Source organism: Erpetoichthys calabaricus, chromosome 12 (assembly GCF_900747795.2).
Source record: "Erpetoichthys calabaricus chromosome 12, fErpCal1.3, whole genome shotgun sequence".
Lineage (NCBI taxonomy): Eukaryota > Metazoa > Chordata > Cladistia > Polypteriformes > Polypteridae > Erpetoichthys > Erpetoichthys calabaricus.
The window spans coordinates 45,226,435-45,244,987 of NC_041405.2; the positions used below are offsets into that span (position 1 = coordinate 45,226,435).

The 18,553-nt window shown below is 39.9% G+C and overlaps 1 protein-coding gene across 1 annotated transcript in view; it reads right to left on the bottom strand.

The window, feature by feature from the left end:
- Positions 1 to 18,553, bottom strand: part of tenm1 (teneurin transmembrane protein 1) — a 900,581-nt gene that overhangs the window by 236,703 nt on the left and 645,325 nt on the right. The window contains 3 exon segments of the mRNA XM_051935222.1: positions 2,050 to 2,151; positions 6,976 to 7,186; positions 12,774 to 12,973. Of these exon segments, the coding sequence (XP_051791182.1) occupies positions 2,050 to 2,151; positions 6,976 to 7,186; positions 12,774 to 12,973 (513 nt within the window).

Sequence of the window (18,553 nt, forward strand, 5' to 3'; positions counted from 1 at the left end):
AAAAACGGTAAAAGAGAGTTAAACTTTTAAAATCATTTCTGAATTTTTTTTCTAAAATATACCGTACATATCATACCAGAGCATTTTTCTGAATCTATATATATAAACGCCAAATACCACTGACTCACTCATCACGAAATCTCCCGAACCATGAGGACCTGGGACTTGAAATTTGGAATGTAGATTACCCTTGACCCATATATGCTTGTTAAGAAACGGTTTTAAAAATTTCGAGGTCCAAGCGTGAAATTTCTTATAGCTTTTTAGACCCGTTTGTATGTCTGTCTGCTTTTCACAAGAGAACTACTTAACGGATTTAGATCGGGTTTTTTTCTATAATTTGCTTGAACATTCTGTACATTTTGCGACTTTCTCATCGCGCTAAGTATCATAGTTCGCTTGCGGTACCAATTTATTAGCGGGAATCTGAGAGAGTCATCAGGCTGCAGGGGGAGGGGAGGCCCTCCTCATTCACGCATCTGCCTCGGGCGGAACCTTAACTCCACTTAGTTAGCGAATGAGAGAACTACTTAACGGATTTAGATATTTTTTCTCCTATCATTTGCTTGAACATTCCGGTAGATTTTGTGACTTCTCTCGTCATGCTAAGAATCATAGTTCGCTTGCAGGAGTGATATATTTGTGCTAATCCAAGACAGAGGCTGCAGGCCGAGGGGAGGGGGAAGAGTTATGTCAGCAGTAGAGAGCTGGGCCCCCCTCCTCACTGTCCTGTTTCACTAATACGCGGACGAAGCCATTGGGGGTGGCTAGTGCAATATAAGAGAACAAAAAAGACACACTGAACAATTAGATCAATTAGTAAGAGTGACTGAGTGACTTTTAAAACAGGCACAAATGAAAACCTGCAGCCACAATGGTACCCCAGGACTGACTTTGAGAACCCCCCTGCTCTAAGTGGTCTTATTGTGAAGTAACCAGATTTTGAAAATGAATGTACTTTCCTATTTGAAGGAGCTTATGTAGTCTTCATTATTCTTCTGGCTAATCTATTACCCAAAGAAGTTTTCCATAAATGCTCTGGGGACTATCAGGGCTTTGGTCATTGATGGATACAGTACAGACTGTGTATTTATTAGTTATCTACTTATTCCAATGGAAGTTTTTTATACAAGAACCATCTAATTATTTGGTGTTCTAATTGTCACATACACATGAAATATAAAAGGCATCCCACTCAAAGAGGTCTAGTCGGGCGTGATGCCAGACTTCTATAGCCATTAAGGAGGTCATGGAAGCTGTCATTTAACTTCACAGAACATGGTCACAGGTCATGTTTTTATAATAGCCACAGTCACCAAAGTGCAAGATGTTTACATCTGGGGGTGTCATAGCTGTTTTGCTATTTCCACTAAGGTTGGGAAAGAAAAGTGAAGTGGAGGGCAAAAACAAGAGGAACTGTCAGGACAGAGCTGACGTAGAATCACAGCAGATCAAAAGATTAGAAATGAAATGAAAAGGAACAGGCAGGCTTAAAGCCATGATAAATGTTGGTCAAAAACAAAAGTCAAAATCCCAAAAACACAAGTTGCCAGAGAAACCAACTTTTCTCACTTTATGGAAGCTAAGCTTGTTCTTAAATGAGATGGCCACCACAGTTAGATGACCATGCTGGGAGATGACAGGCACACACTTGCAAAGGACACGCTGCCTAGCAACATGTGGTGTCATAACAACTAAAAATTCAAAACGACAGAGCAATGACGTCATCATAGCACAATGCTAAAACTGTGACAATAATAAATAAACGAGCAAAATAAAATAAAAAGAGTAGATTGTGACAGAGGTTATGTGAAGACTGATATCACTAGTTGTATCATGGATAGAAAGTGAGATCACAGAAGATACGTTAATGACAGAGACTGTATAAGCCACAGACGATTAAAAAGTTAACACTCTCTGTCTTAGAAAGTCTATACTGCAAAACTTTCTGAATGCCAGAAAATCTCAATAGAGCCAAAATTATACACATACAAATGAAACACAATTTTTATTCAAAATTGTAAAGACATTAATAAAAGACATTTCTACCTTTTGCACAGTCTGGTCCAAGAAACCCAGAGAAACAGTGGCAGTGGCCAGATATGCACTCTCCATTGCCATTGCAGTTTGTAGAACAATCATCCATGGTTTCTAAACAAAAAGAACATGTGCTCACAGTTAGAGACACAGTGCATGAAGTCATTTATACTTATATTGCATCACAATTGTAGACCTTTTACATTATCGAAGGCTGCCAACTGGGCAAAGATCATTCATAGTACAGGGCTGTATGATGGCTACTATGAATTTGTTCTGCTTCTTTGTAAATTGTGTATAAAAGTTGAATTAAGGTGTGCATCCTCCATCCCATTTAATTTATGCAGTATATAACACGTAGCACTTATAGAAACAGAGAAATTTATAGATATTAATGCTGAACTTAGTTACCATAGTCATAACTTTAAAATCTTAGCTAAATAATTGGGAATGAGCAAGTCACTCATGTGAACTACTAAAGAACAATGCAATAAACAAATGGTGACTGTTCTGATTGCTTAAGAAACATTAGTAATGTAATCACTTTAAATTATAGAGCACAGAAGATGGCAAGGAAAATTCAATTGAAAATCAAAAGATGTTATTACACTTCAAAAACATAAAATAATTTAAAATAAATGCACATCATAATGCATAAAAACAGGATAAAGTAAAGACTGAATGATGTGAATATGTTACATTTTTCAGAACAGTGTCAAACAATATACAGTTTATGATATAAGACAATAAACAGAATATTATTTGCAGTACATAGTTTAGCGCCATTGAGTGCCAAAAGAAACAAGAGCTTGATGGTGCTATACAGAAAGATAAGGCAATATTGCCGAGAAAACTGCTGTGCTATCCCACACAGAGGAAATTACACTGGCTAAGTCAGTGCTCCGTCCGGCAATCTGCTTGTGCTGCAATTAGACAGTCTCTGCTGAGAGCGACTAGGCCTTGTTGTTGCTGACCTGGAAGGGGTGGAGTCAGTTACCCTCATTGTGCTGTGTATGGAAAAAGTGACAACATCATCATCAACAGTGCCCCCTCATGTCCCAGGGTGGTAGTGCTTATCTCTGATGAACCTGGAAGGTGACCCTCTAATGTGTATGAGTGTCAATATACAGTCAGACAATGCATATACAGTATATTTATAAGAGAGGACCTCTTACAATACTTCCTGAACAGACACAGAAGTCCTGCCCTTTCCTCTTAACCAGAAATATATAGGAAAATGAAGAACTGAAAGCCAGCATTCATTGTCAAACCTGCAACTGTTAGATATGAAGCATCTTCCACAGAAGTGCTTTCTCTTAAGAGTTTTTGAGTTCGGACCATAATTAGTTTTTTGTAGTTCTTTTATTGCAGTTTCATTTTGGATATCACACTGCGTTATCAAAGTGGCCCCCAACCCTGCATCTTTTCCCTTTGTGTTTTATATGAGGGGGGACCCAAAAATAACCGGAATTTTGTTGTTGTCAGGTTGGTACTTGTAGTACGTGGTTGGGTCGCTAGGGCGATCTAGTTACACTCCTCACAAGTCAGTCTGCCAAGTGCCATCAGTCTGGAAGGTTGTGCTTGTGTTCAGTGAATTTTTTTGTAAAAGTAGGTTGCGCAACAGTGTGAGAAGGAAACACCCTGATTTGTGGGAGTTGGGCGATTGGTTCTTTCATCATGACAACGCTCCATCTCACACTGCTCTCAGCATTTGCCAATTTTTGGCAAGAAACGGTATGACAACCCTGAACCACCCACCCTACTTACCGGATTTAGCTCCGTGTGATTTCTTTTTGTTCCCTCAGATGAAAAAAGACTTGAAAGGAAGGCGTTTTGCTGACGTCGAAGAGGTAAAACAAGAAACGACCAGAGCATTAATGGGCATTACTTCAGACGAATTTAAAAAATGTTTCGAACAATGGAACAAACGGTTAGATAAGTGTATTTCCGCCAATGGAGAGTACTTTGAAGGAGACTAATTGTAGTTTGTACAGAAAATTAAATTAAACACGTTTTAAAAATATTTCCGGTTATTTTTGGGTCTCCCCTCGTATATATCTTATATATAAATGTCTACACATGGAAGTGTGTGTTTCTGGCTGTCCAGCCCGGAAGTGCGAGGCTACAGCATGAAGCTCAAAGAAATCGACTCTGTCGCCAAAGTAAAACCACTGACAAAAGAGAAACTTGCTTAGCCGCTAATGCACAACATATGTGATTGATTGATTGAAGTGCCAGAATCCATGGTTTCTAAGAGCCCGGGCTTTTTACAGCACGGGCTTACACAGCTAGTATACTGTATATAAATATATATATATATATTGCATTGTGAAGGAGGGGGCTGAACGCACGCTAAGGAGAAGAGGTCAGATCATCTGCTGAATACCTGCTGCTGCTGCTGCTGGCAAGCTGCGTGTTCTGCTTGTCATTGTTTTAAGAGCTGGGAGCACATGATGTCTGTCTGCCAAAAGCATTCCAACAACTGCTTGGTTTGATGTCCGTGAACTTGTTTTAAATGTCATCTCACGGCCTTGTCTTGCGGGACGTCAAATTGTCTTCGCGTGATGTTAAAGTGTCTCTCGCGGGACGTCAAATTGTCTTCCGAGAAGATCACATCTTGTCTCCCTAGTCTTCCTCCCTCCCATGATTTTTTTTTATAATAGAGAGATTGGATAAAAGACATCTGAGTGAACAGCTAACTTTTTTCACTTACGTCATTCATTGCTATCCAACAACAACTGGCACTTTGTGAATAAGTGATTACCCTCAGTTAAATCAATAAGAGTAATCTGATTGAATACAGCCAGGCTTAATTACAGCTGGCCCCTTTAAAAGTTTTATTGTGACCCTTAGCACTAGAGTCATGTCTCCAGCCCCAACATTTGACAATATGCCACCATACTATTTTGAAACAGGACTCCCTGCACTGTGAAAGCCACATAGAACTACCCTGTATCAAATTTCCAGTAAAGCATAGCTGCTTTTCATGGGGTCTGCAGCCGATGCTATGCCCATCACTGGAATTTCCTTGAAATTTACCAAAAACTGGAACATACACCCTCCTCTCAGGGTTCCAATTCATTTTAAAATCATATCTAAAATAATGTGTAATATATACACTAGTTAAGACAAAATCAACTCTGCTAGGACAGAATTTACAGCTTAGTATGCTCTATGATGCTATCTTGTTTTCTTTCTTCCTTTTCTCCTTATTTGTGACTTTTGTAATGATCAGCCTCACCAAACCTTCTCTAGTAATCCTCCTTCTCTCATCATGTGACTGACATTTTACTTTCAGCTTTATTGTAGATTTTCTAGCATGCAGTCTGTTTTCCTGCAGTCCATTATATGCACACTAATCTTCTCCAGCACCACAGTTCAAAAGCTTTATTTTCCTTTTGTTCTTCTTTCTTGATGGTTGGCTCTCACTGCTATACTTTACTGCTGTGAAGATTACTGCTATAAATGGCCAAGCATTTATTGTCAGTGTAACATCTTGGTATTTTATTATCCCGGTCAGGTTTGCCATGTCTTTTTTTTTTTTACCTAGAATGCAATGTCTAACCGTGTTATCATGTCTTTCATGTAAAGTACTATGGGATTATATTCTATGTACAGTATAGTAAAATATTCATTTTCTGCAACTCTCGCTTGAAACCTGTCCATAAATTTCATTTTATCCCACTATTGAAGGTTTGACTCTTGTCTACTATAATTTGAAGCTGAAATTCTTAAATGTGCTTGTCAAACTTTATTATTCTGTTTGTCATATCCTTTATTTTACTGTCCTGTTGATTTGACCATTCATGTTTTTATTATGAACATTCAATACTCTGTTGTGCTGATTTTATACAGTAACCAGCCATATTACCTGTCAAAGACAGCTAATAGAATAAATGTAAAACTATTTCATATCTCTTGCCCTATAGGTACCTTCAGTGCCTTTCGTCTGTATGAACCTGTCCTGAGTGGCGCTGCCTCTCTGGAGTGTATTCCCATAAAGCCTGCTTCTCAGACTCTATCATTTTGAGGCACCTTGCTTGCCTCCTGTTCACTCTTTGAAGACAACGCTCGGTGTGGCTTCTATACCTTTACTCTTCCTTGTGTATCTGACATGCTTCCTCTTTCAATCGCATCACCAAAACCAAACTGACCAATCAGACGGCTGGGATGGACAGGACACACACACACAGACCTTAGAGTTTAATTATACAGTAGATGTCATTTGCTTTTCCAAATAGCGTTTAACGCTATGTGATGCCAATGGAGGAATATACAACATTTCGATGATTTCTTTAACGGCAGCACAGTGGTTAGAAGTGCACTAACTATTGTCCTGTGTGGAGTCTGCTCTTTCTCCTTGTGTCTGTGTGGATGCCCCAGTTTCCTCCAAAATCTCAAAGATATACATGTTTGAGCACTAAACTGGCCTGGTCTGAATGAGTGGGCATTTAAATGTCCCCTGGCATGTTTTGGCTTCCCATTCAAGTCCAGCATTCATAGGATAGGCTTATACCCTGCTCTGGAAAATCTGGGTTCATAAAGTGGAAGTGAGGATGATTGATCAATACACTGCATTAAAAAAGTTTGACTAGACAAAAGTGACTACTTTTACCAGGCATTTTCTGCACTGTCAGGCACTTCATACTTCATTATTGTACCGAGAATGAAAAAGCCACAGACATCTGTGAATTGATTTTCTTTTTGTGGATGAACTGGCAAGCTACTGCTGTCAAACCGCGGGTATAATGATCCGGTCCTAAAAGCAGCAGTCTCATCCTATTTCACAATATCACCAAAGTGTACTGACTTGAACGCTTTGACTTTCACATTGTTTTTGATGTTCTTCTTCACTGGACATTATTGCTCTGCACAGTGCCTAAGCATATTCCCATTTAGATGTCTGTACTCCCTGCTCCAGTAACGATTGTTGCTTACCTATAGCTGTCGTGAGAACAAAAACCTGCTCCATCTTCCTCCCATCATTGTAAAATGCCAGGTGCCAGGTACCTAAGTCCATGTACTCAATAAAGCCGGTCTCCTGAAGAGAGGTGAGGATCAGATTCCTTGGTGAGAAGAAGGAGTCTTCTGAACCTTTGTTCTCCTGCTTAATCAGCTGTTTTCCATCCAGCAATTTCACAAAATCAAACTAAGAAGAAGAAAAAAAGACACCCAATCAAGAAGGTTATGGTGCTTGACCTGATAGAGAGTGCAGGCTTTTTCCTTCAGCTAGCAATCATCATTAGAATTGTTCAATATAATCTTTAAGCCTGAAGTCAGAATTTTCTGAAAAGCAACGGGTGGGGTAGAGGGAGGATCATGCTATACCTTCTGCCTTCAGTGAGTTTCTATGATCAGTATGATGATTGTTTTGTCATTACTGGGAGTTAGTTAGTTACAAGCCATATTTTGTATAATGTAACTGTGCTTAAAAATGCCTGATCATGAAAAGAGCTAATCTTGCTGCCACTGGGATGCACACATTAATTCTCAAGCAGCAAATCAGGCGTCACATCTGGACATTTCACATCTGTCAGAACATGACTCTTGCTGTGCAGCATAACACTTAGTAAGTTAGCATCTTATATTTTGGCACTTAAAAGTCACTTATGTTTTCTAATAAATACTAATATGTGAACACAGTGTACAGACACAAGATAAACAGTCACTCAGGTCAAAGACTCCCATTTATCAGCTTCATATATGCCCAGCCATAACTCAAATGATGAGCATTTTAGCTGATGGTCATGCCGGTGTGAGTGTGCCCAATCTCATTTAATCTCAGACACTAAACATGCTTAATGTGTGGAAGAGAGACCACCTGGGAGCACTGCAAGCAAAACTGATGAGAATTGCAGGCTGTGACCTTTATGTGTTTAGTAAACAAACTCAACTACAGAATTTGCCACATTATCGGCAGTTGTGGTGTAATCAGCAGGATTTACTTGGCTTGAAATGAACTAAAAAATAGCACTATTTCTGTCAGTTTTTTAATTATCAAATATCAAATAAAGGGGCATAATTTTATTGGAGCTATACACTATTGAGAAAAGAATTGTCAACCCATCAAAACATTCTGAATAGGTAATTAAGGAAGAAGTATTTGTGTTTACGACATTTTGAAATACAAGTAACAGCCTCACATCTAGTCAGTCATGACTAGAAAAGAACGAGAAAGGAGTTATGTGGACCACTCCTTTCACTACTGATCTTGTCTTTTGTATGGCTGAAATGGTGTGGGCTTCTTAAAACTGCAGCTTACTCTCCAAGATAAAACATAACGTTCAATAATATTGATGGGCTGGTTCAGTTTTGAAGGAGGAAGAATGGCTGACTATGGAATGAAAGCTATACTCTCACTTTATTTTTACTATTTTATTCTATTTTATTTGTACACTTTATTATTATGTATTATTATGCAATAAAATTTGCAAAACACAAGCAGTGGACTACAGGACAAACCGATGATATGCACTGAACCTTTCTAAATTAAAAAAGGAGTTTTTAGTCACTTACCTCCCAGCAGGAACTCATTCTCTGCATTAACTTTCAGCTCGAGGATAATTGCACTTGTAAATGTTGTGTAAGAAAGCATACGAGAGGAATGGAGAAACAGATAAACTTCCACATTATATTTGTACAATCTATATAAGAATAAAGAGAAGTGGACTAAATTAAACCTGTTACTTGCATCATTCCAATCCTGTTCCCCATTTCTCACCCAGCTACTGATTGTTTAAGTGGGCGCTCAATGAGAAACCTCTTGGAAATCCATGCAGCTACCTGTGCATGGTAAGCAGCAAAAAGTTCTGTCTCATGGCACATACGAATTATGAATATAGAAAATTTTAAGGATTTAGTATCCATTCAATGACTTTCTGTAAAGTTTATTTAAGGGTACTGTAGTATTAGTAAAGGCACATATAGGTGCTGGTCATAAAATTAGAATATCATGACAAAGTTGATTTATTTCAGTAATTCCATTCAAAAAGTGAAACTTGTATATTAGATTCATTCATTACACACAGACTGATGTATTTCAAATGTTTATTTCTTTTAATGTTGATGATTATAACTGACAACTAATGAAAGTCCCAATTTCAGTATCTCGGAAAATTAGAATATCAATTAAGACCAATGCAAAAAAGGATTTTTAGAAATGTTGGCCAACTGAAAGGTATGAACATGAAAAGTATGAGCATGTACAGCACTCAATATTTAATTGGGGCTCCTTTGGCCTGGATTACTGCATCAATGCGGCGTGGCATGGAGTCGATCAGTCTGTGGCACTGCTCAGGTGTTATGAGAGCCCATGTTGCTCTGATAGTGGCCTTCAGCTCTTCTGAATTGTTGGGTCTGGCGTATTGCATCTTCCTCTTCACAATACCCCATAGATTTTCTATGGGGTTAAGGTCAGGCAAGTTTGCTGGTCAATCAAGAACAGGGATACCATGGTCCTTAAACCAGGTACTGGTAGCTTTGGCACTGTGTGCAGGTGCCAGGTCCTGTTGGAAAATGAAATCTGCATCTCCATAAAGTTCGTCAGCAGCAGGAAGCATGAAGTGCTCTAAAACTTCCTGGTAGATGGCTGCGTTGACCTTGGACCTCAGAAAACACAATGGACCAACACCAGCAGATGACATGGCACCCCAAACCATCACTGACTGTGGAAACTTTACACTGGACCTCACGCAATGTGGATTCTGTGCCTCTCCTCTCTTCCTCCAGACTCTGGGACCTTGATTTCCAAAGGAAATGCAAAATTTACTTTCATCAGAGAACATAACTTTGGACCACTCAGCAGCAGTCCAGTCCTTTTTGTCTTCAGCCCAGGCGAGACGCTTCTGACGCTGTCTCTTGTTCAAGAGTGGCTTGACACAAGGAATGTGACAGCTGAAACCCATGTCTTGCATACGTCTGTGCGTGGTGGTTCTTGAAACACTGACTCCAGCTGCAGTCCACTCTTTGTGAATCTCCCCCACATTTTTGAATGGGTTTTGTTTCACAATCCTCTCCAGGGTGCGGTTATCCTTATTGCTTGTACACTTTTTTCTACCACATTTTGTCCTTCCCTTCGCCTCTCTATTAATGTGCTTGGACGCAGAGCTCTGTGAACAGCCAGCCTCTTTAGCAATGACCTTTTGTGTCTTGCCCTCCTTGTGCAAGGTGTCAATGGTCGTCTTCTGGGCAACTGTCAAGTCAGCAGTCTTCCCCATGATTGTGTAGCCTACAGAACTAGACTGAGAGACCATTTAAAGGCTTTTGCAGGTGTTTTGAGTTAATTAGCTGATTAGAGTGTGGCACCAGGTGTCTTCAATATTGAACCTTTTCACAATATTCTAATTTTCCGAGATACTGAATTTGGGACTTTCATTAGTTGTCAGTTATAATCATCAACATTAAAAGAAATAAACATTTGAAATACATCAGTCTGTGTGTAATGAATGAAACTAATATACAAGTTTCACTTTTTGAATGGAATTACTGAAATAAATCAACTTTGTCATGATATTCTAATTTTATGACCAGCACCTGTACTGCATATACGTATATACAGAACACAGCCAGCCCCCTGAACTTGGTGAGACTATTGCAGAGAACAATTCTAAGGCACATTCAGGGAAACATTTTCATACCTGAAGAGAACAAATCCTGGATGAGGAGGTCTAATGGCACTTCTGGGTAGATCCAGGACCCCTCATGAATTAAAAGGGCATAGGAAGTGGGCATTGGCACTCGCCTGACAGCATTATTTGGATTATTGATTTTACCTTCAATATCATGGCAATTAAATATACTGTATACATGAGTATTTGATGGGGATTGGTGAATGCTGAAGTCTCTTATATAACATAGAGTTGTATTTGCGTAGTATTTGCATAAAACCTAATATATACTGTATAGGGGATGCCTGGAAGGACCGGAGGAGGGATTACACCTCCTCCAGACCACGAGGGGGCGACCGCCCTGGTGGCTATGGGGACCACAGGAAAGGAGCTTGGAAGCTCAACCCTATAATGGACAATGGTCACTGCCTGGCGACACCCAAATGCCAAAGGAGCCCTGGCCCTCAGCACTTGCGTCACACCAGGAAGTGCTGGGGGAAAGAAGACCAGGGACACCCGGAGTACTTCCGGGTGCACAACCGGCACTTCCACCACACCAGGGAGTGCCGGCAGGCACTCATTGGGAGGCACCTGGAGCACATCCGGGTGGGTTTAAAAGGGGCTGCCTTCCTCCATTCGATGGCTGGAGTTGGGAGGAAGAAGGCAAGAGCTCGGGAGGAGAGGAGTGAAGTGGGACCTAGAGAAGGAGGCATTGTAAGAGGCTTGGACTTTGGGGTGAAAGTGGGTTGTGTGCTGTGTGTCACTTATAAAATGTATAATAAATGTGTGTTGGACGTTCAGCCTACGTGTCCGCCTGTCTGTGTCCAGGCTGTTCTCCACAATGTATATATATATATATATATATATATATATTGTGAATTAGACGCTGTATAGTGCCCGACCCAGCACTGACTGACACACAAAGACTTTACTTTCTTCAGCTGGAGGGCACGTCTTCCCCGTGAACCTCCCAGCCACAACACAGTCCAAATGAGCACAAATAACCACACAACACTCCCGTCTAGCTTTGTCCTCCACCTGTTTCTGATTGCACTTCTGGGTAGAGATGTAGAGTTGTCCAGGCCGGCTCATGGACCCATGCAGCACCCCCTGGCGGCCACCCCAGATCCCAATAGGGCTGTGGAGAACTCCATCTCCCATGCAGCCCTGCAGGAAACTGAGGCACCATCGTCAGCCAGGGAGGCTGTCACCAAGCGTCCCGGGGGAGGTACTGAGACGCCCATGGTTGCTCCCCTGGAACATATGTAGAAGGGGAGTCCCGGCCGGGCATGGGACCCAGCTGCCTGCCACAATATATATATAGTAAGGTTTCTAAACTCTTATGGGACTCGCTGAAGACCGTCCCGAAGTGCGATTGCTGCGTCTGTGGAATAGATCTTATCAGTTGCTGGGGTAACCACAGGCTCCCAGCGCTGTAGCAGCTTGCCGCAAAAACAAATCTAAAAAGATCATGGTCACGCTATAAGTGCCTGCCGTCGATGGGTGATGCAAGGAACATTATAAATGCAGGGAACAATATTATTTGGCCACTATCCTGGGCTCGACCCTGCATGATTGCTGTGTCTGTGTATAGGAGAGTGGTAGATTCCACTACAATAAATAACCATGCTGTTCCTGTTTCAAGCTGGAAAAAGGTGGTTTTGCTAAAGTACTGAGACTCAGCCTCATGTTTTGGGGGGCAAGACAGGGACTCACACATCACTATATATATATATATATTTCCAGCACGTGTCATTGAAGATAGTTCTGGTATTAACCATTCTAGTAACTGTACTCTGGACACTGACAATGAATTGAAGCTGAACTGGAACTTGGATGTTTAAGCATTTTTTAATGGCCCTTAGTGTACACTAGATGTATTTTTATAAAAATGAACTGTTTTTTATTATTTCTAAAACTCTCTGTGGTGAAGTCATGCTGTCTTGTATTTGATTTAAGTTTCATATGCGGCATTGTAGTACACTGAATACCCAAATACTGACAAGGCTCAATGCTACAGTATTTAATGATTGTTAAATATTTAAACAGAAACCAGCAGTAATCAAATCTAGATGATCCCTTACTGGAATTAAAAACAGGGAACAACTAAAAGAGCTCAGGAAGCTGTACCTGAGTGTGAGTAGGAGGGATGTTTCTTCTGCCATAAATCCCAAGCAAGGCATCCCGTGCCAGAGACACATTGAACTTCAAGTACATGGGGTGATGAATTGTAATATGAAAGCGCCAGAAGAGCCCGGGAGGAATGGTCTGCATCACTTGGGTGCCAATCTCCACTTCCCCTCTGTCGATTGCTTTTCCTCTTTGAAAAACTGTCTTTTTCTGCAAAAAAAGGGTTTATTAAGATATGAAAGATAAGTTTGATATGGCTGTTTACAAGATGGATGATGGTTGTGCCCACGGAAGCCACAATCCTGTCATTAAGAGTAGCATTATATCATACTGTCAACTTGTTCAAAAGGTGCTACATAAAGGAGGATGTGTATGTGTAGTTCTGACCAATGTCAAGTAGACTGCTGTGTATCATTTTGTGTACAAGGAAAGATGTATTAAAATGACTCAGTGGTTCTGAGACAAAATGGCTGAATTTTAGCAGGGAAGAGAACTTCTGGTCTTAGAAATGATGTACTAAAACCCATACCAGCAAACTTATTTAAATGAACAAACTGTATGTGTAATGTTTAATCAACCAAGCACCTTTGTATGTCTGTGATGTTAGTTTAGAATGCTCATGTTTTCTCTGTTTTGCTTTGCAACTCAATATTTGTGCAGATTCTCAATTACATTTCTGCATATTTATGTTTTCTTAACTTTTGAAACAGAATTACAAAATAGATAAGAATGGAAAAAAGTAACAATTTTGCTTTCACATTAAAGGCAGAAACAAATCTTCAGGACAAGTTTTCTTGAAGGCTTCCTCTTATCCTAAAGACCTCCTGGTAGACGTTCAATAGACAGCTTGCACATGTCTGCACTCCAGGCATATGCACTCACACATACACACACAGTGAATATTTTTGACAGAGGCCTCAGTGTGCTAAAAGTTCGCCTAAGGTAAGATGGAACATAAAGTGTGGTGGCCACAATATAGACAGGTGTCTAGTGATTCTCAGCCTCATACTAATTCCTCCGTTATTTTGCACTTAATTTCAGTGTCTTGTAATTAGCAGCTTCATTTCAGAAAAGCAAATGAAATTCCAGAATTCCAATAATTTGTCAGCTGCAGGCTCAGTGTGAAGGTTGATAAGAAGACATCTGGTCTCGCTTCACACCTTGGCCATCATAGGAGACAGATAAGTGGCTTAATGATTTTTGAAATACTTGCCTTAGGAAAAAAACTAAATATTGAAAAAGAATAGACCACTCTGATTAAGGGAATTCAATTTAAAGATTTTAGAGTAAACGTGTAATAAGACAGTTGGTGTTAGCCTGTTAGCTGTTCCAAATGGATATCAGTTATAAAGATGAATGGGTAGTCCTAGGGGTCTGGCCATATTGTGAACCTGCACTGAAAGGAGATCGAGATGACTGCTCCTCACATCTTAGTTGTGGTAAGTTTTGAAAGGAAGTTTTTTTCTTCTGACTCCAGACTCACAAATGTAAATATTGAGTACTCATCTACATGTCCAAGCCCTCCAAGTAGGTAAATAATCTGTACACCATTAATGATGCCATGTATGTTACTTCCTATTAATTTTGAACTACACGCTTAGATGTCATAAAAGCTCACCTATGTGGGAATTCCTGTTGTTTATTAACACCTGTATGATTCAAACTTTGGATTGTTTTCTGCATCTTCTTAAAATTAGTATTTATTTAGCTTCATCTATCTTGTTGGGCTTAGTCATCATATTATTTTTATAAGTGTTTGTGGTTCAGATCTTTGATTGTATTCTGCATCTTGACTTCTGAAGTAGACAAAGAGGGTTGGAAAAATGACTGACTTTCTGAAGTACTCTGAGACCCACATAGACATGAGGAGACTGCTCAAATGTAGCCTTCATTTTTTGTTTGGTTAGGATGTCTCAGCTGTTACGTCTACCGTCCCCTAGTTCTAGAGTCCTGGATATAATTTCCAGGTCAAGATGCCTGTCTATGTTAAGATCTCACATTCTGATCTTCCCAGAATGATATTCCAGCCACATTCCAAAATTGTGCAGATTAGGTTTACTGGTCAGTTAGCAAAAAGATGAAATCATTATTTATTACAATTAATCTGTGTCAACCCAATAACCGAATTATGTGGCTTGTTTGGAGTAATTTAGATCAGTTTTGAGCAATTTTGACAAGAACAGACCATTCAGCCCAACATGTTTGTTCTACCATACTTAGTAGGATGCCTAGTCGCCAGGAGATGATGTCATTAGATGATGCCCAACCTTCCTTGAGTGTTTCAACCCTTAACCATAATACCATGTGCCCATCAACCCCTGGTCTCCAGATGCTCTGCTCTCTCTTTTTACCAGAACCCACAACTTGCACTTTCTGATGATTTACTTCCCCATGAAGTGCTGTCTTCCTCTCCTTTCTTGATAGTCCCAAGAACATATGAATAATCCGTGTCACCTATGCTGGGAATCCTCTACATCCAACCTCCGAAATTTCTAATTTTTTTGAACCACATACAGTACTGTGGCTGAACAAATTCAACTCAAAAAATAAGCTTTTAACTCAATACATACAATTTAGATATAAATTAAGGAATTTAGCTTTATAAATCTCAATAATCTTATAAACGTGTCATCCGTGAAGCTTAGACACTAGATTGACGATTCAGGGGTGGGGGTATCCCATGAACCATCAAACACTGCAAGAAAATGACACAAGATCAACAGTTGAGGGTTTGGGGAGATTGGAGACCACTCTCAAGCAACGGATACCAGCACACGGCTGAGCAATGAAACACAATTGGTGAGATTTGCCCCCTGATAATACCTGCACTACAGCACACGAACAGATGCACCACATAGTTAAAATTGCTGCACTACTGCCAGGATCACCAGCAGGAGAGACAGACTGAGTGCTAGCAGCAAGTGTTGCATCCTTCTGGCAGGAATGTCAGTCAGACCTCGAAATCAGTGATGTTTCATGATCAGGGTTTGCACAGAAATCAATACTAGACCTCACACTTCTCTACGGATCATTACAAGGTCCAAAATCCATTCCCTTAAAAAAATATATATTCGCCTTTACAAACGCTCCACCCGCAGCAATGAACCCGCAAGAAAGCACATTTCTGTGATTCATTCACAGGAGATTCAGCCTGTTGATTGCTTTCAATTGCATGTCTTCTTTAGGCTCCCTACAATTTTAGGTGGCATTGCATGATGCAGGTGCATATTGTTTTCCTCAACCCACACACGGTATTGGCTACAGCATATTATCTGACTGAGTGTACATATTATCGTCTGTATTATATTAGGGTCTGCTTTATTCTGCATATTGTTACTTGTAGTCTGTTGACTCGAGCTTCTTAATGTTCTTAATCCTGTCATGTTAGCCTGCTCACAATTTTCAGTTGCTTGCCTGCCTTCAAGTTATTTTATAATGAAACGGGCCTTCCTTTTTCGTGCTGTTGATTGTTTTATATAGTCTAGATGGGAGTGCAAGTTGTTTTCTATAGCCTATTCTGTTTGACCTAAATACTGTACATTGCAACTTGTCTTATTAGGTAGGTGCGATATTTTCAAAAGGCAGCCTGGTTTCACCTGCAAATTACTACGGGATAATATGTCTGAACGTGCATGTAGCACTTTCCTGTGGATAGAAGCTTCTCTCTGTCTCTGTCTCTCTGTATTCCGTTATGTGCTGCAGCCTGCAGGGTCCATCCTGCTTTTCACTTTGCCTGCTTATTGCTTGCTGTAGTCCATGAGGTCCAGTCTGCTAATTCTGTAGCTTGTAAGGTTCAGCCTGCTTATTGTTTTCTGTAGCTCCAGTGGACCAGACTATTTATTTTGTATCCTTTCGGGCTTAGCTTGGTTATTACTTTCTTTTCAACCTGCTTATCACTTTATGTATTCTGTTGGGTTCAGCTTGCTTATTGTCGTTTTTTTTTTTTTTCAGCCCAGCGGGTTTATCCTTTTTGCCCTGTTGGGCTCAGCCTTCTTATTGCATTCTGTAGTCTTTTAAGTTCAGTCTGCTCATTGTTTTATACAATTCTTTAGTTAAGCATTTTGAGCTCAGTAATTTAAAAATTATTTTGAAGCCTATTTTTATTTTTGCCGTTTTATTTCTAAGCACATCAGCTGTTTCTGTAGCAGAAAAATCACAAGAAACAAAACAAACCAATTCCCAGTTTTCTTTGGGAAGAATGGCAGTTGCTAAGGCAACACAGTTAGGCTAAGTAAGACCAATAACTCACATGCATGGAGGGGAAATATCTCCTCATTTTCAATGTCTCTGAATCTCACAGTCTTTTTCTTTTTTATTTTTGGAAATGTTATGTTTTGTCACTATAACTGTACCAGCTTCAGAGGGACGGTGTATTAAACCTCTTGTTACTGTTACCCACAAATACATAAAATGCAGTCTCTGACCTTAACAAGTAGCCAAAACCATCACATTTTTTTGTCAAAACTGTTTCATATTGTAGTAAATATCTGTTTGTCAAAATATCCTTTTAGTTTTTCTATAAAACTATGTTATTTCAAATTCTGTGGTTGTTTCAATAGCACACAATACAGCTCCAAAAATTGGAGGATACAATATTTTAAATATGTAACAATAATTTTCAACCTCATAACAGTGCACCTATTTAAATGATTCACACCACACATTTTTTTATCTCTTATGCAGTTGCTACATATAAACATTCCATAAAATGAATTGGCAATTATTTTGTAACTGACTGCATTGGTAAAAATAATAAACTGTTGTTTACTATGGCATTATCAAAGCATTCTGGCTTTCTCTCCCATCCTAAGAGTTATGCATGTTGGGTTTACCGGTGGCACTAAATTAGCCTGCAGTGAGTGAGTACAGGTATGATTATCAGAATGAGTGTGTCCTGGGACAGGCTGGTGACTCCTCTACCCCTGATAATGGAAAATGGGTTCAGAAAATGAATGAATGGATGACAGCTTGTTCCAAAATTAATTTTTGCATTATGAAAAATGAAAGATTGAAAAGTCTTTTGTATTTCTAACTTTTTCATTGTACAGTAATCCCTCCTCCATCGCGGGGGTTGCGTTCCAGAGCCACCCGCGAAATAAGAAAAATCCGCGAAGTAGAAACCATATGTTTATATGGTTATTTTTATATTGTCATGCTTGGGTCACAGATTTGTGCAGAAACACAGGAGGTTGTAGAGAGACAGGAACGTTATTCAAACACTGCAAACAAACATTTGTCTCTTTTTCAAAAGTTTAAACTGTGCTCCATGACAAGACAGAGATGACAGTTCCGTCTCACAATTAAAAAGAATGCAAACATATCTTCCTCTTCAAAGGAGCAAACAAATCAATAGGGCTGTTTGGCTTGTAAGTATGCAAAGCACCGCGGCACAAAGCTGTTGAAGGCGGCAGCTCACACCCCCTCCGTCAGGAGCAGACAAAGTGAGACAGTTTGTTTTTCAATCAAAAATCAATACGTGCCCTTCGAGCTTTTAAGTATGCGAAGCTCCGTGCAGCATGTCGTTTCAGGAAGCAGCTGCACAAAAGATCACAACGTGAAGATAATCTTTCAGCATTTTTAGACGAGCGTCCGTATCGTCTAGGTGTGCGAACAGCACCCCTGCTCAATCCCCTACGTCAGGATCAGAGAAAGTCAGCGCAAAAGAAAGAGAAAAGTAAGCTGGGTAGCTTCTCAGCCATCTGCCAATAGCATCCCTTGTATGAAATCAACTGGGCAAACCAACTGAGGAAGCATGTACCAGAAATTAAAAGACCCATTGT